A 26,630-nucleotide genomic window follows, 5' to 3' on the forward strand; every position below is an offset into this window, starting at 1 on the left:
CAGTATGCCAAGATGTGCAGACAATATTTAGATATTCCAAAATGGCCGCTGTTGTCATGGAAACAGGGCGAAAGTTTAACATTGGCCATGAAATCTGTATTTTCTTAAGGAATATTGCACCAACTCAATGAAATTGTATGGATATGTAACATGGCATGTGCCAATGAGATGTCTGCTTTTAGAATTTTGGAAATGGCCACCGTTACCATGTAAACAGCAAAAATGTCCAAAGTTTCAAAATGCTACAAATTTAATGAAACTTTACAACAATGTTGATTGGCATGTGTAGATGTTGTTTTTGACTTTGGAATTTTCAAAATGGCTGCCGTTACCCTGGCAATGGGGGACGAGGGTGCCATCCGTTATTGCTAGCAATTACAAATCTAGTTATTATGGCACTCTCAACGGAGTTGGGTGACATATTGTTATTCTTCGTTTCTTTTTTTTTCTTATTTTTCTTATTATTAATATTTTTCTTCCACTATTTTTGTCCGGAGCAGTTCTTGGAATTGAATGGGCCAAAGTTGATGGAACTATGCTATAATGTTGATCACCATGTGAAGTTGTCTCTCTGACTTTGGAATTTCCCCCAAAACGGCCGCCGTTGCCATGGAAACATCAAAAATGTCCAAAATTTCAAAATGCTCCAAACTCAATGAAACTTTACAATAATGTTAATTGGCATGTGTAGATGCCCACTTTGACTTTGAAATTTTTAAAATGGCTGCCATTACCATGGCAATTGGGGAACGAGGGTGCCATCCGTTATTACTCGCAATTACAAATCTAGTTATGTCACCCTCAACGGAGTTGGGGTGATGTATTGTTATTCTACGTTTCTTTTTCTCTTTATTATTTTTCCACTTTTTTTTTGTCCGCTCTGGATCTCGGATTTGAATGAACCCAAGTTGATGGAACTTTACAATAATGTTAACCACCATGTGCAGATTTGCAATTAGGGGTTGGCACTTTCAAGAAAGCTGCCGTTGCTAAGGAAACAGCAAAAATGTGAAAAAAATTAAAGTGTTCCAAACTTTATGAAACTTTATATAAATGGTAACTGGCATGTCTAGAGTTGCACTTCGACTTTGGAATTTTAAAAATGGCTACTGTTACCATGGTAATGGGGGGAACGAGGGTGGCATCCGCTATTGCTCGCAATTGCAAATCTAGTTCTTATTATTATTATTACTCCACACTTTTTTGTCCAGACTATTTCTCGGAATTGGATGGACCAATTATATTGGAACTATGCAATAATGTTAACCACTATGTGCAGAGGTGCAATCGAGTGTTGGCATTTCCAAGATGGCTGCCGTTGTCATAGAAACAGAAAGAATGTGAAAAATCGGAAAGTCTTCCAAATTGAATGAAACTTTGTGGAAAGGTTACTTGGCATGTGAAAATATGAAATCCATCTTCGGAATTTTCAAAATGGCCGCCGTTGCCATAGAAACAGTACAAATGATATTTTGAAAATGCTTTAAACTTTCTGAAAAATTGAAAAACAATAGAATGATGTAGTGTAATGCATATATGTGCATTTAATGTTGAAAAATTTCAAAATGGCTGCAGTTTAATGGCAATTTGCGGACCAAGGTGACATCAGCTATTGCTCGCAATGGCAATTCTAGTTTATATTTGTATTTATTGTGCTTTTATTTTGTTATATATATATTAAATATTTCGTCATTTTTTATTTATTTTGTTTTTTTCCATTGGGTTGTCAATTTGTTATCTTAATTGGAATTACTTCATCAGTGATTATGGGTCTGTTTTCATAACAGGTGTGATTAATAGCGTGGAGATGCTTCTAACACGCATTAAATCTTGAATCAGCTGGGGGAAGGTCGTCGTCCGTTCATATCTACACTACACATAAAAAATCTATTTAGATATCCGGTTGACATTTGTGTAAAATTCATCACAGGAGTAACCCCTGATAACAAAATGACATCACAGTGCCATTCTAAGACGATATCAAAGGTAACTAAGAAAATTTTAAATTTTGAATAGCAAAGACTATGCTTCTTGTAAAAGAAAAGTCTTATTTGTTTTTTTGAAGATATGTATATTTGATTATTTCACATTATCTCGAGGAATGTCCTTGTATGATATACTTCCTTGTTGCATATTAAAACATTTCTTGTTAATATAGATATATCATCTTTCGACTAGAAAAATAACTGATTATATACTTATATAAACAATATGTAAATACATTGTTAACATTTTTTATACTTCAACAGGTATCACAACATGTCTGAAAAGATTCTTTGCGGTCCCTGTGGTTATGCGGAAAATAATAAAAACGCAGAAAAATGGTGTACAGTTTGTGAAGAGGGATTATGCGCAGATTGTGAGAAGGTTCATAAATCTATCAAAACATCACGAAATCACAGGCTAATGCCCATCAGAGACTTCAGGCAGATAAAAAATATTTCCATCAGCATTAACTGTAAAGACCATGACAAGCGACTCGAACTGTACTGTAAAACACATGATGTTGCAGTTTGTTTAGGTTGTGTTCCATCTCGTCATAGGACATGCTCTGACGTCATTCCTTTAGATAAAGCTGCTGAAAATGCAAAACGTTCAACTGCACTGGCTGATTTAGAGAACACTTTAACCAGAACATTACAAAATATTGAACAAATCATTACCGATCGTGAGTCAGCTTTGGAAAATTTTGAAAGTCAGAAGCAAACCATCAAAAATACACTCAATGATACACGAGCCCGAATACTGAAGAAGTTAGACGACTTAGAAAGAAAACTACTTCATGAATTGAACACAAAACATGAACATTGTAAATCCGAAGCATGCAAACTCCTAAACCGAATGAAAAATTCAAAACGAGATTTGAGTTGTCTGAGGGAACAAACATCGCAATTGAAATCATTCGCATCCGACGTTCAGCTTTTCCTAGGAACGCACCAGATCAATGAAGCTGTCTTCAAAGAGAAAGAATCAATCAAAGAAGGAATCAAGTCTGTAAAGAACTATGAAGTTTACCTACAGTTACATCCTTCTTTCATATCGTTAACGAACGAAGTAGATCAGCTCGGGAAAATATCCGTTAGGAAGACTACCACTAGTTTACCGTTCAAAGAGGCAAAGGAGGACCAAGCCCAGATTCAGCTTCGAGTACCCGACACGAAAAGAATTAAAAACGTCCGTCTCCAGTTGAAAAAGAGATTTAATTTGAAACAAGACTGTAACGGGCTGCAGCTGACTGGATGTACCATGTTACCAAATGGTAATTTGTTAATGGCTATTTATTTCGGAAAGAAATTGCTGGTGGAGTATAGTGAAGACGGTAAACATATCCGTGACATACCATGCTCTAGATCACCTTTTGATTTAACAGTCATAGACAATGACCGTATTGCTCTTACATATGGAAATCATTACGTAGAGATTTTTAATAAAAAGAACACTTCCTTCGAGAAGGAATTTAGATTAGAAAGCAATTGCTATGGAATATCATACCAGGACAACAAACTTTTTATTATAACTACACATGGCATTGTAATAACAAATATTGCAGGTCAAGTACTTAAAACATTATATGTTGATTGTGGGGTATACTTAAGTACCACAACAGATAGAATCTACTTTAATGTCAAAAGAGATCAAACCGTACATTGTATCTCCATGACAGGCGATGAAATATGGGTACATAAGGAGAAATCATTAGTCGATCCAAGGGGTATCACTGTGGATGATCATCAAAATGTATTTGTTGTTGATATAAGAACGAGCTCTTTAATAGTTATACAACATGAAGGAAGATCAAGTAGAACATTACTATCCAAAACTGATGGTTTAGTCAATCCACTTTCATTGCACTACAACAACGAGAAAAAAGAGTTACTTTTGTGTGATGATAATGGGTGCGCCTTGTACAATCTTGAGTAGTTTTCATGATTCATTCCTGTCGTTTCATTGAATATAGAATTAAATTAGAAAATTATGCATCTAAATCAGTGATTGGTTACAATTAGTGTACATTTGTTATAATAAATGACTATACTGAAGGACGTCCATTATTTTTTTTTCATTTCTTTTCTTATTCAATAGTAAATAAAAAATACTTTGGAAAATTTCTTTTGACTCGTTTAGTTGGAGGTTGTGTGATATTCAATCGAAAAAATGTCATATCCTATTCACATAGTAATAGTAAAGCTATCAATAAAATATAACACTCACAGCAAAGAAATTCTAAAATTGGCAATCATAACACATCTCTTAATTGTTATATTTATCGAGAAATTCAACAAGCGTAGAAATTTGAACTGATATTCTATATCAATGCAAAAAAACAAAAAAACAATGATTTTAAATTGATAAATTACACATTTAGTAAGAACATTTATAAGCAAGAATTCTTTTTCTTTATTTTATTTACCACCAAAAAAAAATAAAAAAATATAATTGGCACAGGAAAGTACAAGAATTGTTCAAGTAGAAATCATATCAAATTTTTATCAAATTCAAATTATGAGCAGAAAAGTCGAATGAGTCTAATAAAAAAATTGAAAATGTTTTAAAAAGTAAAAACATTACATATAAAATATATAGTATATGCCAAAACACATAAATAGCAGCGACTGGTGATGATCCATAGCCTGACCGGTTTCGGTCTTCACGGACCTTCCTCAGAGGCAGAATGGTGGATGATATGTGGATTTTGGGATCCGGCTATCCTTTAGGATATTGCGGACTATCGTACCTATTGTTACAGGTTTGGATCTGCTTGTCTTCTTGCTTTCATTTTGCTCCGACTGCGGTGTTGTTACTTGAACGGAGTGTTTGGCCGTTTTGACAGTATGGCAGCTTCTATAGACTCTTTAGATTTTAGGTTCAAGGGCGACGTATGCGGTGGTGTGGTTTGCAGTTCAGGGTCGTCGATGTCAAACCCCTCATCGAAGTCAATCCTACTACGTTTGCCTCTTTCAGTAGCTGTAGTATAGTAAATGAGGCGATGACATGCCTTTTTTGGGTTGTACGGACTGGTGAAAATATCCGTGTTGATGACAACTCCCACTGGTTCACCACTGTATTTAGTTGGTGTGAGTTGTTTACCAACTATGGTATCGCTGGCTTCCGTCCACTGTTGTAATCTACGGTCGCCTTGATGCTTTGATGTTGTGGAGTAGCAGGAACAACGGCTGTTTTTGTGTCCATCCACTGGGCGAAACGCTTAGCGTTGCGTCTCCTGGTAGACGGTGGCATGTTCTTACTTTTAAGGGCCGGCTTAGGTTTCCTGGAGGACGTGTCCGGTTCCTTGATCCATGTGAGCTGTACTGAGACTTGGTCAGAACTGGCGGTGAATGTCAATTCCGGCTCTTTTCCATCCAATTTCATGGTAACAAGTAAGGCTTTCAATTCATTCGGCAGATCTATAATGATTGTCCACGAAGTGATCGATTCACGAATGGTGGATTATTAGTTGCACCCTATTTATATACATCCGGTATCCGGCGGATAAGGGTGCTATAAACAGTTTCGTATAAAAAAAACTAGGGGTTATTTCCCCGACTAAAAATAGCCATGGAGGGAAATCCCTTTTTATTTACATAATTGGTGAAAAAGTATCATGTTTTTTTGTAATTGATTGTAAAAATAAGTTAATTAGCTTGCAATTAATTAGATTTTAATTTGGTTATCATACATGTACTGAATGAAATATGACGGGTTTTGAAATCAGGAGAGAAAAAAAATTTTATTTAGTGAAATTTTCTATGATTGAAAAGACAATTTTGAGAATTAAAATGGTGTCAACATCTGTGTTGCTGAATTAATTCAAAAAAAGAAGGAAAAAAGGAAAGAAAAGGAAGAATGATACCAAGGATCAAAATATCAGTGGTGAAAAACCGACCAAAATACAAAGTAATGAACAGAAGAACAGTACTCACTCTACAAGTAAGAATGTAAACAAACATATCGGTTCACAATCTGAACTGACCAAAACAAACATTATGACTTCGTCTTGTAATTCAGCAAATATTGTGCAAGAAAAACAACCTTATCAACCTTATCAACAATATGTGCAGCCTATGCAACCTATGCAGCCCATACCAAGCCCCGATTTTAACAAGATGTCGCCTATGCAAGGATATTATAATATTGCATCCCAAAGCCCGGGTAATAATATGATCCTTCAAAGCCTTCCACTTTCGCAATCAACAATGAACATTGGACCAGACACAAATGATAAAATTGACAGTTTAGTGCAGAAAGTTGATCAAATGTTCAAAAAAAACTATCAACACTTGACAAAATTGATGAAAAGCTGACAAAATTTGAGTCGTCTATAAACAATTTAGTTTAAAAAGGCTGACACTGTTAAAAAAGGATTGACGATATTGGAAAGGGAATGGAATTTGTAAATGGCAGCTTTGAAGTTAGTAAAACGGAACGGGAATATCTCAAAAGTACTGTCTCTGAAATACAAATTAATAATGGAGAAATCGTAATTGATTTAGATGGTCTTCGCCGTGATCTCAACACTTGAATGAAAGGCATCTTGATTTGCAAACAAGGTCGATGCGCGAAAACTTAGTGTTTACTGGTATCGCACTTAAAAATGACGAAACTATAGAAGAAACAGAAAACATTTTTAAAAACTTTATGTATACAGAGCTTAAAATGGACACAACAGTTGATTTTCACTGACCGCATCGGTTTGGAAAGGAAACAGAATTTCGTGATTAAAAGGACGGTAGTCGGATAAAAACAAGACCTATCGTTAGTCGATTTGAAAACTACAAAGACAGAGAAATTGTTCTGTCGTCGGCAAAGAAAGCGTAAAATGTTATGGCAATATTTTAAACAGGTTAAAGAAAATAAGAAGAAAGCTTATTTGAAACGGGATAAGCTATTCATAGATGGGAATGAATTCATCCTACCCGATGACGATGAGATGGAAACAAATGACGGCAGGGAGAAGTATGAAAAGCAAGGTGCACGTCCAAAGGAAACACCCCACAGAGAGCCTCAACGAAAAACACATGGATCCCACATTGAACCCCGCAGAGGTCGTAGACGCTGGGTAGATCAAGGAGGATTAACAGACAGTTTCATTCATCCAGACTACTCCAGCGGAAGGGACTTTCACTAAATTAACAATAAAAAATCATGTCAAATAGTAAACAATAAATTGATTCAAATATTAACATTAAATGAATGTGTACTAGTACACATATTTATTTAGGGGCCAGCTGAGGCCCACCTCCGGGTGCGGGATTTTCTCGGGATTTTTTTGAAAACCCATTGGTGGCCTTCGGCTGTTATCTGCTATTTGGTCGGGTTGTTGTCTCTTTGACATATTCCCCATTTCCATTCTCATTTTTATGGTATTAAATCAAAATTAATGTTCCCTTAATTTATTACTTTACTTGATAATTATGATATTCTATGTTTTTATGAAACAAAACTTGACAATCTAGATACAGTAGGTTTGGATAATATTATTTTTCCTTTTAAAAACCGTAAAAAGTTTTCAAATCGTACATCTGGTGGTATTGCATTTGGCTACAAGAGATATTTAGAAAATTGTATTTCCCCAATACAAACTGATTGACCTTTTGCACAATTGTTTATAGTATTGACGAAAAATTATTTGACTTAAAAAGTAGTGTTATATTCTGAGTAATATACATACCACCTGAAAACTCTATATATACATTGAAAAATGCACATTCAGGTATAGAATTGGAAAATTTTGAGTTGCAAAGAACAAATAAGTATATTTGTCTTCTTGGTGATTTTAATAGTAGAACACAGAGTTAACAAGATTTTAATGATTTAGTAGACCCAGGTGATTTTTTAGCACACACTTTGATTGATATTTATGAATTTAGTAATGTAAATATATTAGACAAATTGGGTATTCAAAGGAAACGACGCAGTGCTGATTTAAGTGTAAACACATATGGTAGAAAACTTATACAATTTTGTAAGAATAACAACATGTATATAATGAATGGTCGGATAGGAAATGATGAAGAAGGTAAACCTAAGACCAAGAATAGAAGTGTCGTATATTATGTAATAAGTACCAGGAGCGTAGCTAGAGTAGTATTTTAGTTTAGGCAACTCGCCTATGCTATCATTTATTAATATGTATATTTCTAAAAATTTCGGACCTTTTATACAGAAAATAATTTTCGATGTGTACGCAACTGCGTTTTTGCGTACGGGTTCCCAAAACAATGCAATTACCTTCATCAATTACCATTGTCTTGGGGAAAAACTTTTTTACCTAAATCGAAAGTCTGCCACTCAGAAGGCATACATTTGTAGGTCACTCTTTTAGTGTATATTTATTATACCAATGACCGCTAAAAGTTTGACAAATGTCGTCAGAATAAATTGCCAAGTTCGATAACTAATGTAAGACTAGTAATTAGCTAGTTGGAGGTACGGGATCTAACTAACACATCGACCGAAACAGAGATGCATCATACTCTTTGAAGTCAGTCGCGTTTCCATTCCTTTTAAATATACAATTACTTGGTTATATGTATACCCGACATTAAATAAATCTTTTAAAATTATTTATTACTAATTATTTTTTTACAGGTGTATGTTCTGCCTTGTAGCAATTTGTATTCTGATATCCATTGCCCACTTGAATTAGTACTCAACTGTTGTAATCATAAGCAATCAAATGTGTATACAAATGTAGAATCTGGTGAAAATAATACATATATTGGAGAATGGACTCATGATCAAGTTAATGAATATAGAGACAATATTGACATAGACAGTATATCTATATTGTTATCTTTTATTATGAAAAACACAGAAAATGTACAAAATGTTAATAATAATACAATTGAAAAAATTGAAAATGAAATAAGAGATGTTTTACTCAATTCTGCTAGAAATACATTTTGGGGAGTTCGTACAAAAAACTAATGGATATGATTTCACGGGACGGAAACAAAATCACAGTGATTGGTTTAACTCAGAATGCCGCCGGGAAAGGAGAGCGTTTAGAAAATCTAAAAAGTAATATAAACGGGTATGGTTCACGGATATTCAAGGAACGTATGAGACGTAGTGAGACTCTATATTAAAAAAAACCATGAATAAAAATATCAGATCATTTAATGAAAATTTACGTTCCAAAATGAAAAAGATGCGATAAAAAAACCCGAAAGAATTTTGGAAAAATTATAAATCGAGGTTGACGAAGGAATAAAAATGTGAAGATTTGTTTTCCTTTTTTAAGGATCTGAATAAAAATAGCGAAACGGAAAACCGGTACATATTAGAAAATGATGTTAAAGAAAATTCGTCAAATGTATTTCTTCATACGTGCATCACTTAAGATGAAATACTTAAAGCCATAAAAAGCCTGAAAAATAATAAGACACCTGGTGATGATCTTATTGTAAATTAGTATATATGTTCGTCTATTGAATATTTCATTGATGTCTATGTGTTTTTATTTAATCTGATTTTTGACACAGGATTGTTGCCTGAGGCATGGTTAATAGGACATGTCATTCCATTGTTTAAAAAACAAAGGCTCTGAAAATGATCTACAAAACTATAGGCCTATAACGTTATTATCTACTCTGGGTAAACTTTTTACCTCAATATTGAACACAAGATTATGTAATTATCTTGATGAAATATGTATAATAAATGAAAACCAAGCAGGTTTTAAGAGGGATTATTCTACGACTGAACACATTTTTACCATACATATTTTTTTTGAATTATTCAAATTGAGATGTGAATATTTAAGATAATAAACATTAGATAAAAGAACAATGTAAAATATGCAAATTATTTTCTAAATGAATGTAAACAATTTTTTGTTCAAAACAAAATGTTTAATTATTTTTTTGTTTTGCTTTGTTTATGGTGAACTATGTGTTAATTTTCAATTTGTGACTGTGGAATTAATGTTATACACTGATACACATATTAGTGCAACTTTAATTGAATTGTATATTATGTTAATCAGTTTCTGGATGCTTAATGTTTTGTTTGAATATGTTTTCGTGATAAGTGTTGACATTCACTTTTCAAAAGAAAAAGAAAAAGATTGCCATATTAAATGACTTTCTACATTCTCCTTCTTGCACACCCATGCAGTTACCTCTATATTAGTTTTTTATTAATCATAATTTATGACATGTTATTAAAAATCCTTCGTTATTATACCAGGGGAGAAAAGCCCATCCTCCAGAAACTGATTAAATAGGATTAAATTAAAAGCCTGGTTTTATGAAAATCCCTTAATTTTAAAGTGAATCTTATTTTTGAAATAACTATTGAAGCTATATAGATAAGAGTTGTGGTTGCTTGATCATATCAACTAGCATTTTAGTCCTGTTTCTATATTTTAGTTTCAATTATTTCATGATCTACATGAAAATTAAGTTAACATCAACCTTAATTAATCCCTTTTTCCATGCTTTAGACTAATTTCATATTTGTTTTTATATGAAGAATATCCATTCTGTTGAAGAAGGTGTCAATTGGTTTGTTGTGGTTGCTTGGTTGCTTTTTCATTTACATTAACCTTACATTTTTATTCATTCATCTGATAAAGTAACCATAATATTGTTATTCAAGAAAAAAAATATTTAAGAAAAATGAAAATGAATTACATATTTTTTTTTTTATGTTTTTGCAGTTCTTTCATGGATTTTCTGAGAAAAAAATTAGGTGAGAAAAACATCTTCATTACTAATAAGTGTTTGGTATTCAAATTAGTAAAAATAATTTGTACAGCCTAAAATCTAAAATGAGTCTGAATAAAATGGTCTGAAGAGCTTTAGATTGCCTTTGGTTGGTCTGATCTAATTAAAAGGTCAAATTTATTATGAAAGAAACAATACTGAATAGATGTTTTTTTAATTGTAGAATTAGGAAAATTTTTTAATAAGTCTATGAGATTATATTTCTGATATATACATGAAGGTTCATAGAAAGACTACATTTGTCTTCTTTAGTAAATCCATATTGACCAACATCTTGGTCATTTTGGCATGCTTTTCGGACTTGAGCTGTTTTAAGTTTGCCTGGAAACCATTATGCATAAAAAATAATTGTCTCAAGTCATGTTAACTCAAGAGTTATTCTGAGACAAATTTCACTGAGCGCTTAAGTACCTGTCTTTATAAAAATCATGCAGAGGGTGACTCATGACATGTCTCAGAAGTAATTTGTTTTGCCCTATATCATAAGAACTTTGGTAGATAAGTAAAATTCTGTCTTTATTTTCTCTGTATATTACCCGTTGCCATTGTAACCATCAAAACATCATTTTGCCTGAATATGTGAAAAAAGACCCTTTTGAAAATTTAAAATAAAGGAACTTAAAATCCGATGGAAATTACGTTAATCAATAAAAACAATAAGGGTTTTTACATTGTTAATAAACAAAACCCCAAACTATTCAAAAACGTTAAAATTTTGAATTTACCAAATAGTTTGTTTCCATAGCAACCATTTAAAAATGTGTTAAAATTCGAAAATGAAAAATTTCAAAAACTCCGAAATTTTAAATCTGTTTATCTCCCAAGACCAACAATACCATGACATTTCATTGACAAATTTTGAAAGACAACATTCTATATATTCATAAAATAAAAAGAAAGTCGTGTGTTTTTTTTTTTTTTCTTTAAAAAAATAATTTTAGTCAAAAACTGTCAATTTTCACCAAAATTCAGATTGTCAAACAGATAAAATCAAACATTTTTAACTTAAAAAGCTAAATCATTCCATTTATACGTGCATTTCTGACACAAATTTAGTAATTATAAATGAGAATATATTATTGATAGAGATATATTGGTAGAGAATGAAACTTTTTCTCTCTAGGCATGGTGCCCCCCCCCTTTTTTTGAAAAAAAACATTTTTTCAAAATTATAAAATTTATCAAAAATTAAAAGAAAGATGGTATTAAATTCTGAACATTTTGAGCATTGAAGCATGAAATTTCTTCAAAGGATTAGGGCAATGATAGTACCCCCTTCCCCATTTTTAGATATTAGATTTTTTTCAGAAATAAGGAATGTGTCAAAGAGACAACAATCCAACCAAACAACAGAAAACAGCCGAAAGGCTGATGACTGAATGAAGGATTGCTGCGTCCCGAAATACATGAAATACACTTGTTTTTTGCAAATTGAAATTTTTAGTTGCTATTTCATGGTCTTGAAAATTAGCCTCTGTCCAAGTTTTATTTCAGCCTATGTTAAAAAAAACTTAGTCTCAGACTGTCTTTAAATTTTAACTCTAAACAAGAGAGCCTGGATCGATCACCTGTAATATTTTGGTTGAATCTTTCATCAATGATTATTTATGCTTTTCAATATATATCAATGAGTGACTTAAAAATTCCATTTAAATGTTCTTTGTATCTGTCATATTTTCTTCAAAATCAAAAAAATGCATTTTACCCCTATGTTCCATTTTAGCCATAGTGGCTATGTTTTTTTAATTACAAGGAAATAAAATACAAAATTTATACTAAATATTCCCAAGTTTGGCTGAAATTGATTCAGCAGTTTCAGGAGAAGATTTTTTAAAGTAAGCAAATAAGATGAACAAATTGTGAAATAATTCTTTAAAGGGCAATAACTCCTTAAGGGGTCAATTGAAAATTTTGGTCATTAAACTTATTTGAAGATCTTACTTCGCTGAACTTTTTTGCTGTTTACAGTTTATCTTTGTCATTAATAATATTCAAGATAATAACCAAAAACTGCAAAATTTCCTTATAATTACCAATTAAGTTGCAGCAACCCAACAATGGGTTGTTAGATTTTATCTGAAAATTTTAGGGCTGATAGAACTTGACCTAATGAACATGTTTACCTACATCAGATTTGGTCTAAATGCTTTAGTGTTTGAGATATAAGCCAAAAACTGCATTTCACCCCTATGTTCTATTTTTAGACATGGCGGCCATGTTTTTTGACAAAATAGAAAATAAAACACAAACTATATTCTAGATATCCTAAGGATCATTCAGCGTAAGTTTGGCTGGAATTGGTTCAGTGGATTCAGAGGAGATGTTTGAAATAGTTAACACCAGACGGATGACGACAGACGCCAAGTGATGGATATCAGAAATATACTGAAAATGAAAAATAAACCACTTGTACCCTCGAGAGCGCTAACGAGGCCACTATCCATAAATTTAATATTTTTAAGGGTAATAACTCTTAAAATAAGTCGATTGGCCACCAATATATAACTTGTTTGAGATGTTGCTTATATTAACCTAAAGTATTAGTTTCGTAAAAATCTGACAAGATTTGTACATGTGAGAGCGCTGCAAGGACCGGACAGACAGACAGACAGACACACGGACAGCCAGATGGACACAAGGAAGGACGGCAATCAAAATTTTAAGCAGACCATGTTTAAGTTTAAAATTTTAAGTTCTAATATTGATTATTATTTTTTTGGCAAATAAGACTATTTTTAAAATAAGAAAATAACACTCTGTAAAAATTATACCAATGGGACAATTATTAAGTTTGCTACAGTGTTCCAATTTCATTATATATGGAAAATTTAATACATTGCCTTGTATCGTTTCTTTTGTTGACTAGTATACTATTGCGCAGAGTCAGATTATGTACACATAATGGCTGTTACTATTTATCTCCCATGTAATTCGACATGTATCGAAACCTTTATGCAAACACTTATTTGTCACTATATGTCGATTTAACTATGTCAAAATTGAAATTGAAGAAGAACTACAGAACCGTTCTTTCTATTCTAATATACAATGAATCTAACTTATGCAAAAGAGCTTGAAATAAATGCGGAATGTGTCCATTGGACACAGATGATGCTCCCGCTTGCATTTCATAAAAGTTATAAACGTACATAACTGAAGAACGGTAAAAATGACACTAACCAAATGTGTACTTTATGTAAGTTTGGTGGTCATAAGTATTGTGTAAAAGTTTCATAACATTTGGTTGAGGCAAACTAAAGAAACAAAAAAGAAACAAAAAATTCAGCAACTTTTTCCCTTTGTAAAGAGGCATGGCTATAGAACAGTAAAAGTGACACCATCAAAACTCAAACTTGATCTGTATTTGGTGGTTTTAAGCATTGTGTATAATTTAAATAACATTTGGTAAAGACAAACTAAAGTTAGAGAACGGAAACGAAAAATACAGCAATACTTCTATTTGTAAAAGGGCATAACTCTAGAACGGTTAAAGTGACACCACTGAAATTCAAACTTGGTCTGTGTTTTGTGGTAATAAGCAATGTGATTAAGTTTCATAACATTTGGTTGAGGCAAACGAAAGTAAGAGAACAGAAACCAACTTTGGGACGTACAATGGTAAACCTTAATGCCCCTCCGCCACGGCAGGGGCATACAAATGTGTAAATATAACAGTTGATAAAATTGAACAACATTCCATGAATGATCATTGCACATGGTGGTCCTAAGGTTTTGAGAATTAAAACAGTATATACTAGTTAGGACCAGCCAATTTCCTCAAGGCCCACAAGGAGAATATGTTTTCAGAACTATAAAGATGCGATAACTCTGCCTTATACAAATAATAATTCAGTTAGGTTATTTAAAAAAAAATTGATAGACAAGCTGTCCTTTACCATCATATACCATACAAACATTGACAAAGTCTTGCACAGTTTAAGATAGATCGTTGGTATATATTTCCTCAGATAGAACACGTAGAATTTGTATGCCCCCACCGTAGCGAAGGGGGCATTAAAATGTACCCTTGTTCGTAAGTACGTCCGTTCTAGAGTTATACACCTTTACAAATGGAAAAATTGCTGACTTTTTTGTTTCCGTTCTCTAACTTAAGTTAGCCACAACCAAATGTTTTGAAACTTAAACACAATGCTTATTATCATAAAATACAGATCTAGTTTGAATTTTATTGGTGTCACTTGTACTGGTAATGAGTTATGTTCCTTTAAAAATGGAAAAATTGCTGAATTTTTCGTTTCCGTTCTCTCTCATTCGTCTGTCTGACATAGTTCATCTTACCCTGACCTCATTTTCTTAGAACATTGATAATGTTAAGTTTATATAATAATTGTATTAAAATCTTTATATAACAGAGTTTCAAAAGTAATTCATTGATAAATAAAACCAACCAGACATTTTAGGTTGTGCATTCTTGTTTAGCAGATCTTAGTCTAGGGCAATTTTGTTTTTAAATTGTTCATTAAGATTTGTTTTACAGACAATCATGTTATGCTCATTGTTGAAGGCTGTACGATGACCTGTGGTTGTTCATTTCTATGTCATTTGGTCTCTTGCGGAGAGTTGTCTCATTGGCAATTACAACACATCCTCTTATTTTTATACACAGACTTAAATGTTTTTGGAGTTCAATATTATTCTTTTTCACTAACAGCATCATGCAATCCCAGGCACGACAACGGGTTATGCGTATTACCATTTTTTTCAAACATCTGAGAAATCTTACATATAACTAGAGAATTATTATGTTATGCTTAAATTCTTAAAATGCTTAGTTCACAAGTTAACACAATAAGATTCCACATTTTTTTCAACAAATTTTATAATTTTGAAAAAAAAATGATTTTTTTTCAAAAAAAAGGGGGGTGCACCATACCAATAGTGATGAGTTTTCGTTTTGTACAAGTATATCTTCATTTATCATATATTCTAGTTTAAAATTAACAAATGTGTGTCAGAATTGCACATACAAATGGAATATTTTAGCTTTTTAAGTTCAAAATGTTTGATTATTCACATGTTTGGTAATCTGAATTTTGGTGAAAAGTGACTAAAATTATTTTTTTAAAGAAAAAAAAAACACACGACTTTCTTTTTATTTTATGAATATATAGAATGTTGTCTTTCAAAATTTGTTACTGACATGTAATTGTATTGTTGGTCTTGGGAGATAAACAGATTTAAAATTTCGGAGTTTTTGAAATTTTTCATTTTCGAATTTTAACACATTTTTAAATGGTTGCTATGGAAACAAACTATGTAGTAAATTCAAAATTTTAACGTTTTTGTATAGTTTTGGGTTTTGTTTGTCAATTCTGTAAATATACTTATTGTTTTAATTGATTAACTTTATTTCAATGGTTCTTTTATATCCCTTATATTTCAATTTTCAAAGGCTACTTTTGTACGTATTTTGGCAAAATTTTGTAAGGATGGTTTCCATGGCAACCAAGGTTCAAAAGAAAAAAATGAATATATGAAACTTATTTTCATACCATACCTTCTTCATAAACAAAATATAAAGACATTTGAAGAGGGGTCATGAATCGCCCATCAACAGGAACCTGCATGATTCTTACAAAGACAGGTACATGTACTTAAATTATATTCAACAAAAACTTCTGTTCAATTTGTGTCCCCAAGGTTAACAAATATAATTAAATATGTATTCAATTTTTTTTAAAGCAAAAACAAACTGTTAGAACATGCTATTCATGTGTTAGTATTTCAATATAGATTCACCATTTGATAGCTTTTTTTATGGGGAGGGGGAGGGGTTCTTATGCCACATTAGGTCCACAATAGATATGTTTCATAGTTAATATCAGTGTCATATTGCTACAATGTTTTATAGTTTATGAAATACTATTCTATAACATTAAGATCATCATGACCTACATTGTATGCTTGGCAGGCTAAGATTGCATTTAAGCCAAAGTAGTAGCATTTACTAGTAATTTTATTGAATGAGGTCAACCATGTCTGAAAGACACATCATCTGCTTTCATAAATCATAATGTTCATGATAACTCCTACCATTTTACCAGCCCTTTATTTTTTTCTTGTTGAATTATTTGGCAATTTCACTTTTTTGCATTCGCAACCAGAAAAAAAAGGGTGATTTGCTTGTTAGATATTGTTACCATATATATTATTTTGAATAAATTTTTTTTCCCAATGCTATTGAATGAACATATAGGAAAATATTGTCAGTTATCATACACTACAATCAAAGATCTGTGCTAGGAATTTATCATTTTAAGGATATATACTATATTTTTTTTTATTGAGCGAGGTTTAATTTGTTTATGGCACAGATAGGGGAAGCAACTCTGTTTTAATTCAGTTTTACAAGCAGAGGTGGGAATATTTATACAGTTTGGTTTAAAATATGATATATTTATGAAATATTAGAAAAGTTTTATATAAAAAATTAAATAAATTAAATTGAAGTTGAAGTTTTGTTTTAATATGTGGTAGTAAATGCAGACTATTTACATGTACGTTTAATATATCAAAAAGAGGATATTTACAGGCTTAGTGTGTGTGTGTGTGTTTGTGTGTATGTACAAAGGGGTTTCCATATGCTTCCATAGCCAAATATCAATACATTTTAGGCTAATGATCTTGTTTCTTTGTCTGTAGGTATATCTATATAGTTTTAGCCATATGTCACAGTTCAATGACTTTGGTTAAGGTTTGCATTCAAGTTGATTTTGGTTAAGTTGTACATCAAAATATCTGTAACTAAATAGGATCATCCAAATAAGTGTAAAAATGTATGTTTGCAATTAAATCAGCATCAAGGCAAGAGCAGGTCACAGACCTTTTTTTTTTATATTTCATAAGCATAATATAGGTTTTACATCTAAGTTATCTCAGTACTTTAATTAAGATTATCATCTAAAAGTTTGTGAACAATCATTAAAGGGAATAGTCAGCATCAAGGCAAATAGAGGTCACTGTGTCCTTCATTTTACACTTAATTGATTTTGGCTTATTTTTGTCAAGCCTGCAAAATTTATTTCGCGCAGATGAGACATAGCGAGATTCCCTCGTCGGCAGCGTCAACATTTAGGTTCAGTCTGTGATTAAAGTTTTTTGGACATCAATAACTTTGTCAAACCTACATGGAATTTTATGAAATTAGGACAGAAGCTTGTTGATGACCAAAATACAATATCCAGGGCAAAATTTTGAAAATATTTATTTCATTTTTCCGTATTTTACTAATAAATGGACTTAGTTTTTTTTACAGTTTACTTCAGATTTTGTCTGAGGTTAAAGTTTTTCAGTCATCATTAACTTTGTCAAACCTTCATGAATTTTACTATAGACAGAAGCTTGTTTATGACCAAAATACAGAATCTAGAGCAAAATTTTGCAAATATTTATTTTCATTTTTCTGTATTTTACTGATAAATGGACTTCGTTTTTTTACAGATAACTCTCAGACTCAGTCTGAAGTTAGTGTTTTTCAGTCATCAATTACTTTGTCAAAGCCTCATGCAAATTTATAAAAATTTTTGACAGAAGCTTGTTTACGACAAAAATATCGTATCCAGAGCAAGTTTTCGGAAATGTTTATTTTATCATTTTTATACGACCGCAAAAAAATTTTGCGATCGTATATTGGTATGACGTTGGCGTCGTCGTCGTCCAAAGACACATTGGTTTTCGCACTCTAACTTTAGTTTAAGTGAATGGATCTCTATGAAATTTTACCATAAGGTTCAATACCACAAAAGGAAGGTTGGGATTGATTTTGGGGGTTATGGTACCAACAGTTAAGGAATTAGGGGCCAAAAAGGGCATTTTTGAAACTTCCAGACATAACTTGTGTTTTAGTGTATGGATCTCTCTGACATTGTACCACAAGGTTCCATATCACAAAGGGAATGCTGGGATTGATTTTGGGGGTAATTGCCTCAAAATTTTAGGAATTAGGGACCAAAAAGGGGCAAAAAACAAGCATTTTTATATGGACAAATACTATAGTACAAAACATAATTTAAAGCAGTGTAAGGGAGATAAATCAAATACATCATTTGAATTACCTCCCTTTCACTGCTTTTAAATTATGTATAAAGTAATGGTTAATGAACAATTAAGACATTTTAAAACAGTGTTAGGGAGGTAATCCACATACAACGTTTTGATTACTTCCCTTACACTGCTTTTAAATTATGTTTAAAGAAATGCACATTTAGAAAGGAAGACCAGTAAAAATATCTGCAAATGTTGCATCTTTTTTTTTTTTAATCCATATGAAAGATTTGACACCATATTTTAAATTCTAATATAGAATAGATTAAGTTAGCACTATGGTAAATTTAAATGGGTAATCATGGTTGCAAATTCCGTTGGAAATTTGAATTGAGATTATGACCATATCTTGAGGGAAAGAATTCTTTGGGGGAAAAAGGGGAAGGGGTAAAAAGAAATTATGGGGGGTCAATTTTTTCTCATTTCAGATTTCAGAAATTAAAAAGAATTATTCCTCAAATATTATTTTTTTTTCAAATTTCAAATATTGAAAAATTTCAAGAAGTAATCTTTAATTGCACAGTATGGCGCATTAGATTTGTAAAATCTTTGACCGCATTTATTTATTTGTTATGCCAAATCTGACCGTGTATTTAGATTTTTAATTTTGGGTCCAGATTTCAAATTGGTCTACATTTAGGTCCAAAGGGTCCAAAATTAAACTTAGTTTGATTTTAACAAAAATTTATTATATGGGGTTCTTTGATATGCTGAATCTAAACATGTATTTAGATTTTTGATTTCGGTCCCAGTTTTCAAGTTGGTCCAAATTGGGATCCAAAATTAAACTTTGTTTGATTTCAACAAAAATTGAATATATGGGGTTCTTTGATATGCTGAATCTAACCATGTATTTTGATTTTTGGGCCCTGTTATCAAATTGGTCCACATTGTGGTCAAAAGGGTCCAAAATTAAACTTTGTTTGATTTCATCAAAAATTGAATTCTTTGGATTCTTTGATATGCTGAATCTAACCATGTATTTAGATTTTGGATATTGGACCATAGTATGTAAATTAAAAAAATTTAAGTTCTTAGACCACATTTATTCTTTGTCAGAAACCTATGCTGTGTCAAATATTTAATCACAATCCAAATTTAGAGCTGTATCAAACTTGAATGTTGTGTCCATACTTGCCCCAACTGTTCAGGGTTCGACCTCTGTGGTCGTATCAAGCTGCGCCCAGCGGAGCATTTTATTCTTTATTTTACTGATGAATGGACTTAGTTTTTTTACAGTTATCAAGTTGATACAGTCTGGGGTTAAAGTTTGTTATACATCAATTCCGCAGAAACCCCTTATGAATTTTTATGTACAAGTTCATATCCTCATCTAAAGATGTGTTAATATGTCTTTTGGGGAGAAAGTCAGCATTCAGTTTGGGGTTCTCAATGGCTGAGAGGTCTAAGTAGTTCATTTATCATGACCACTAGCCTGTCAACAATGAGAGGAGTTGGAACCTTGTTTGTGACGGTTGTTCTAATATGATCTTAAATGACTAGGATTGCCAGATTTCCTGCTAAAAGTTAGTGGTTCTCTCCGGGCACTACTGCTGCCTCCACCAATAATAACTGACTGCCATGACATAGCCATTACTGCTTAAAGTGGTGTTAAACAGCAACAATCAATCAGCATTCAGGCTAAAGTAAGTAAATTGGCTAGATTTCATGATTCATTAATTGTGGTTATCCAAATGAAATCTTTGTATATATTAGAAACTTGTATAGTGATATAAAGTGGGGAGCAGTTCAGCATATGATAAAAAATAGACCAATATGACTTATATTTTCTACTTTCTTACATTTGATCAATTTAAAATAAATTATGTAGAATGAGTCAAACATTGTAATAATAGATAACCTAAGTCTGTAAGTTGACCAATAAGGATAGAGAATTACCAATGTACAATATTCCAAAGTATATTTAAACAAATCATTTTGTCAATATATGTTGGCCTCTTCTATGGGATGTCTTCTACAGATCATCATTTAAAAAAAAATATACTCTAATCTTTCATAGTGTTGACTGATTTAGTAAATGTATACTCGGAAGAACTTTTTTGTGGATTTTTTACTGTAGAAAAACTGGCAGGAGAAGGTTGTATAAGGCCACTTTTGACTGCTTTGTGTATAAAATCAATACATTTCTCAGATATCAGAATTGATGAGCTTGAAGTTTGTCTTGCTTATAAACTTTATTTTCTTATTTTCATAATCAAGCATTGAAAAATCTAGCTTTACATTAAATACTTAAAACCCTACCAAACTTTTCTCACTTTTAAAACAAGAATCATCCCTATCTTGAATATATTTTGCCACAGTTTTGGCTAAGGCTGTTGATTTTATTTCATTTCACTTGAACAAAACTATTAAAAAAGGGAATTTTTGTTCAACTATGATGTCCTAGTGACACTACTGGTGATATTTCTGGTGTTATATACTTTAATTTTATTCATTTATAAATGAAATATACATGATGTTGAATGGATTAACGAATGTAACTTTAATAACAACTTCATCAAACATGATTTAAAAATAAAAACAAATAGGTATTTCAGCTTGCTGGCCAGCAGATTTCTAGTAGATGAGCTTGAACTAATTTTCATACATATGTTAAAGTAGAAATCCTTCTACTTAAGAATGCAGGATTTTGTAAATGTCTTTTGAATTAGATTGGACCAAAGTAAGTTATTTTTAGCTCACCTTGCCATCAGGCCAAGTAGGCTTTTCTCATCACTTTGTGTCAGTCGTCCATCGTCCAATGACCCCGCTTGTCAACCAACATGGCCAACATTGCTAAAAATAGAAATGGGGGGTAATGTTTTATCTATTACCTTGAAAACTGCTATGATTAGAGAGAATCTGTCAGGGGCAGAAATGTTCAGAATGTTGAGATCTACCTGCTGTCCAACAATGTATTAGTTTGTGATTATGTCTAATTTATAGTGAACAACTAGTGGTAGGTCAATGATATTTGGTATGCAGTTGTATTAGCATTGGCACATCTCATTACCATGGAGATTGTTTGACCCCAACCTCTTGGTCATGGTCGATTGACTTTGAAACTTTGCTTAGTTTTCATGTATAAGTTTGTGATTAGGTCAGTTTATGAGGAACCACTAGTGGTAGGTCAAAGATATTTGGTATGCAGTTGTATAAGCATTGGCATATCTCATTTCAATGGAAATTATTTGGCCCCGCCCCCTCAGTCATGGTCTATTGACTTTGAAACTTTTGCTTAGTTTACATTTATTAGTTTGTGATTAGGTCAGTTTAAGGGGAACCGATAGTGGTAGGTCAGTGATAATTGGTATGAAGTTGTATAAGCATTAGCACATCTCATTTCTATGAAAAATATTTGGTACTTACAATAATGGTAGGTCAAAGATATTTGGTATGCAGTTGTATGAGCATTGGCATATCTCATTTAATGGAAATTATTTGACCCTGCCCCCTCAGTCATGGTCTATTGACTTTGAAACTTTTGCTTAAATTACATGTATTAGTTTGTGATTAGGTCAGTTTAAAATCAACCACTAATGTTAAGTCAATGGTATTTGGTGTGCAAATGTTTTGGGATTTGCAAGTTTTCCATGGAGATTATATAGCCCCACCCCCTCATTATGGTTCATTGACTTTGAAACTTTTTACATAGTTTACAAGTTAATGTTTGTGTTTAGGTTTGTTTAAATGCAACGACTTATGAAAAGTCGATGGTATTTGGTATGCAGTTGTGTTATTATTTTGCATTGGCACATCTCATTTCTAAGGAGATTGTTTAGCCCTATACCTTCAGTCATGGTTCATTGACTTTGAATATTTGCATAACTTACATGTTAAAAGTATTGCTATTTTTTTTTATCAAAATAACAAATAGGCGAGACATATCTCTGTGTTAACAGTTTATTACCATTTCTTTTAGTTTTTCCTAATTATCTTGAACAGTATAATGGATACAAATGTTCATAGCAACTTTAAGAGCAAATATGATCATCAGGAAAAGATCTAGAAATACATCAATATGACTGAAATTGTCAATTAACTCTATAGAATTATTGCCCTTTCATGATGATTTTTGTCAAAAAGTGGCCATTGTTGAAGATGCAGGCGAGCAATACAGGCCCTATAGAGCCCCTTGTTTAGAAACTTTTTATGTGATGCATAGTTTATGATCATGTAGTTAATGATATTGGGATAATCTCCTGAAGCGGTTCAAATATATATTTGGGTAGTTATAATAGGATTTAAAGGTAAACTTGTTACAATAGAATACATTTATTTTGATAGTTTTTTTTTAGGGGTTTCAAAATCTACTTGCATTTTGTCATGAAATTTCAATAAGTTTTTGTTTTTCCAAGCATTGAATAGTGAAATCAAGCTTCTTTTCAAAGAAGGTGTATTAAAACATCAAATAAGATTTAATTAATCTGCTTCTTGATTGGATTCTTCTTTCAAGAACTGAAGGATTTTCCAATCAGTTTGTTTTAGTTTTTGAAACAAGAAAGGTTATAAGGCGATTTGCACTAATATTTTATTTCTGATTTTTTTTAATTATTCATCTTGAATGTTATAATCGAGTTCCTCAATACACAATCCTTAAAAATTGAAAAGAATTGATTTAAAAAGTAGAAGTTGTTGTGTTATGGTGCTCCAATCATTGACTTGAATTAATGATTTTAGTGCAGTAGTCTTTTTATTGACTACTACCAAAATGTATGGATACTTTGATTGATTGATTATTGCTTGCTTAACGTCCAATGGAAATACGTCGTACACTTTCTCGACTAGATTAATACATAATGCAGGTTCTGTAAGTAGTAGACCGGAATGAAGGACGAAGATTTTTGAACAGCCACTTGAAAATTGGATTTTGTTTTGATAGGGGCAGAAATTTCCCAGCAACAGACCACCTATTGATCCCCGAGATAATTTCTGCAATTGTTCTTAAACGTGCAGAGAGTGTGACACTCTCTCTTTACGAGGCATCGGATTTGAGGTCCCCATTCCGACCGGACGTGACTGTGTATTTAAACATCCAACAAAATCAAAAACGACGCCTCATTAAGCAAGGGTTTACTCCTGAAAGGGAGAAGTCCAGGGATGATTATCATTATATTTATACTAGTATATCATACTGGAGGGAAATATCTGGATTAATCATGCATAATTTGATTGGAAGCCTTGAAGGGTATATGATAGAAATAAGAAGATGTGGTACGAGTGCCAAAGAGACAACTCTCCATCCAAGACACAATGAGTAAAAAGTAAACACTTATAGGTCAAAGTATGGCCTTCAACACGGAGCCTTGGATCACACCGAACAGCAAGCTATAAAGGGCCCCGAAATGACTAGTGTAAAACAATTCAAACAGGAAAACCAACGGTCTAATCTATATAAAAAACGAGAAACACTTAAGAACCACATAAACAAGCACTGAAACAGGTTCCTGGCTTAGGACAGGTGCAAACAAATGAGCCAATATATATATATATATACCCTGTGAACAAAAAAGAAGATTAGATTTTGGTAAATGCCTTAACTGAGTTTGCCCCCTCGAATTTTTCTTGCTTGTAGTTTTATAAAGAGTCATTAGAACTGTGGAAAGGAAACTTTTATATATGACGTGTCTATAGATTTAATGCCGGAATTGCTTATAAACTGTCCGTGTAGTAACATTGGTCTGAAATACTTTTCCCACTTCTGTATACATGCCCACGAGGATTTTTTTTATTTTGCATATTACATTGGTACACAACCATGTTGCATGAATTGATTTGGAACGTTTTTTATTGATGCTCATTTCAAGTCAAAATAATAATCGTGTTGCATGCTTGTCTGACCTAATTTTGAAACTTGATATTTTTATTTCAACAAATACCGGTGATTTTGTTTATGCTAATCATTTACGATTCTGATAGATATGGAGAATGTTTTATTTATTCATAGTGCGATCCGTATCTCGGGATAATCCTATAATGTCTTTTTCAGTTTCAAATCCCTCAGACAACAACTACCGTAGACAGATTTGGCTATTCTTTATGTCCTTTTTGGTCATTTAGCTCTTCAACTGTTTCGGTTCTTATACGTCCTTGGCTTTTAAATATTCGGCTTTAAGCGTTCCTGACGAAGGTTAATCCAGAAAAGCGCTTCGGAAGCATGAAATTTACAACGTGCTGTTTTCATTTTTTTTTTCAGATTGCGTTTCATATCTCGGTATAATATGAAGGTATGGAAATGCAATTGAGACAAGATAAATGTAAGAGATGGGATCTTTTTTTCTTACTATATCAAGGTGCACTTCATCGTATATCTTCTGTCGTGCATCTGTGATTACTTTGAAGCCACACAATTCTAACTTTTAACTTTTTCAATTTAGCATGGTTTGCTTTATCTTTTGTAGATGGCTGTGTGTCTTCGTATGAACTTTCCTTAACAATTGTACAGATATTGAATTACGACCAAAAGAAGTTTTAGATTCGGCAGAACAAGAAAACAACGGCTGTTCCTGTTAACGTTAACAAGTCTATTAACATTGTGATATGAACTATTCGAAAGGATAAACAATCTTCCTAGTCAGTTTTTCATTGAATCTTGGTTATTTCATGCAATAACAACAAAAACTGAAAAATTTCATTGAAAAGACGATTGTTTCAAAACCATGACTGAATTACCGTAGAAGCTTTTGGAACAATACATTCGTGTTAAATGATACACGATTATACTCCTAATGTCATTTAAAGTCATTTTACTTTGCATAATATTATATATGCATATTATCATTTAGGTATGCACAACAATTTCAAAATACCACGCTAAAAGCATTGCTTTCCTTAATCTCTCCATATGTTATGACCAGTATCTAAACAAGTTCATGACCACATGCATGTAAAGACAGAATAATGTAATGTACACCACGGGGAATCTATAATGCAATCCTTTTTCAAAATGATTTTTTTTTTTATTGAAATCGATATTTTTTATCTAACATCTAACATCTAAATGCACTCCTCCGAATTCTGTTTATATTCAATTTGCAAAAAATACAAAATGTGAAAATATACTAATTTACATAACAGTGCCAAATTTATCAACGTTTTCGGACTGTACTGTAAAAAGAATATGACAACTCGGAAACACGTCCTCGTCTTTTATTCTATACTTATTTCATTTGAAATTTTCCTTGTGATTTAATACGCCTACTTAACAGAAGAGACTCTTCCAAAATAGCACTGTACACCAAAAACGAAAATATATTGTTTTCAATATACCTTGTTATTAAAATAACTTGTTTCTTTTATATAATGTGAATTCGTAAAATGTTTCGAAAGGTGGTTGCTGTGGATTGAATTTAAAAAATCCAAAATTGTTTTTATGTTTTAAAGAACTATTTAGACTAATGAGATAAATATATAGGGTCTGCCACACTGTTACAGTTGAATATGTAGAAAGTGATATTCGTTTTGATGATTGAGGACATATAATGATGTTGACATTGTAGATCAACTGTGAACAATTTGAAATTCCTTTTTATTTTTAGATAAGTTAAGATATGAAAATAGGAGAAAGATCGTCATTTCGTATGTGATTGTTGTGTAAGAAAACATTTTTCTATAATTGTTTTTAAATTTAAGAAAAAAAACGTGTTTTGTTTCGACAGTTTTTGTGTGATTGAACATTTGTCATGCTTCTTTGAATTTTAATGGAAGTTTATGTAATGAGAATAATTGTATTTTGCATGATATACATGCTTATGTCTGTCATTATTGTTTTAAAATATAAAATGTACGTACGTTCAATAAAATAATCTAAGAATTACACAATATATGCAGTTGCGA

The 26,630-nt window shown here is 32.1% G+C and overlaps 2 protein-coding genes and 1 long non-coding RNA gene across 3 annotated transcripts in view; 2 read left to right on the forward strand and 1 right to left on the reverse strand.

The window, feature by feature from the left end:
- The window catches only part of LOC127738517 (uncharacterized), a 106,870-nt gene extending 89,670 nt beyond the window's left edge, over positions 1–17,200 (reverse strand). The window contains exon 1 of the long non-coding RNA XR_008000095.1: positions 16,643–17,200. This is a non-coding gene — a long non-coding RNA (uncharacterized LOC127738517). The remainder of the gene's footprint in view (positions 1–16,642) is intronic.
- The window catches only part of LOC127738504 (ras-related protein Rab6), a 138,083-nt gene extending 112,037 nt beyond the window's left edge, over positions 1–26,046 (forward strand). The window contains exon 8 of the mRNA XM_052249795.1: positions 25,240–26,046. Within this exon, the coding sequence (XP_052105755.1) occupies positions 25,240–25,307 (68 nt within the window). The 3' untranslated portion in view covers positions 25,308–26,046. The remainder of the gene's footprint in view (positions 1–25,239) is intronic.
- On the forward strand, positions 1,866–4,109 carry LOC127738491 (uncharacterized). The gene is made up of 2 exons (XM_052249775.1): positions 1,866–1,986; positions 2,250–4,109. The coding sequence occupies exon 2, from the start codon at positions 2,260–2,262 to the stop codon at positions 3,919–3,921; it is 1,662 nt and encodes a 553-aa protein (XP_052105735.1). The 5' UTR covers positions 1,866–1,986; positions 2,250–2,259; the 3' UTR covers positions 3,922–4,109.
- Positions 26,047–26,630: the final 584 nt, after the last annotated feature.

Source organism: Mytilus californianus, unplaced genomic scaffold (assembly GCF_021869535.1).
Source record: "Mytilus californianus isolate M0D057914Y unplaced genomic scaffold, xbMytCali1.0.p SCAF_4, whole genome shotgun sequence".
Taxonomy (NCBI): Eukaryota; Metazoa; Mollusca; class Bivalvia; order Mytilida; family Mytilidae; genus Mytilus; species Mytilus californianus.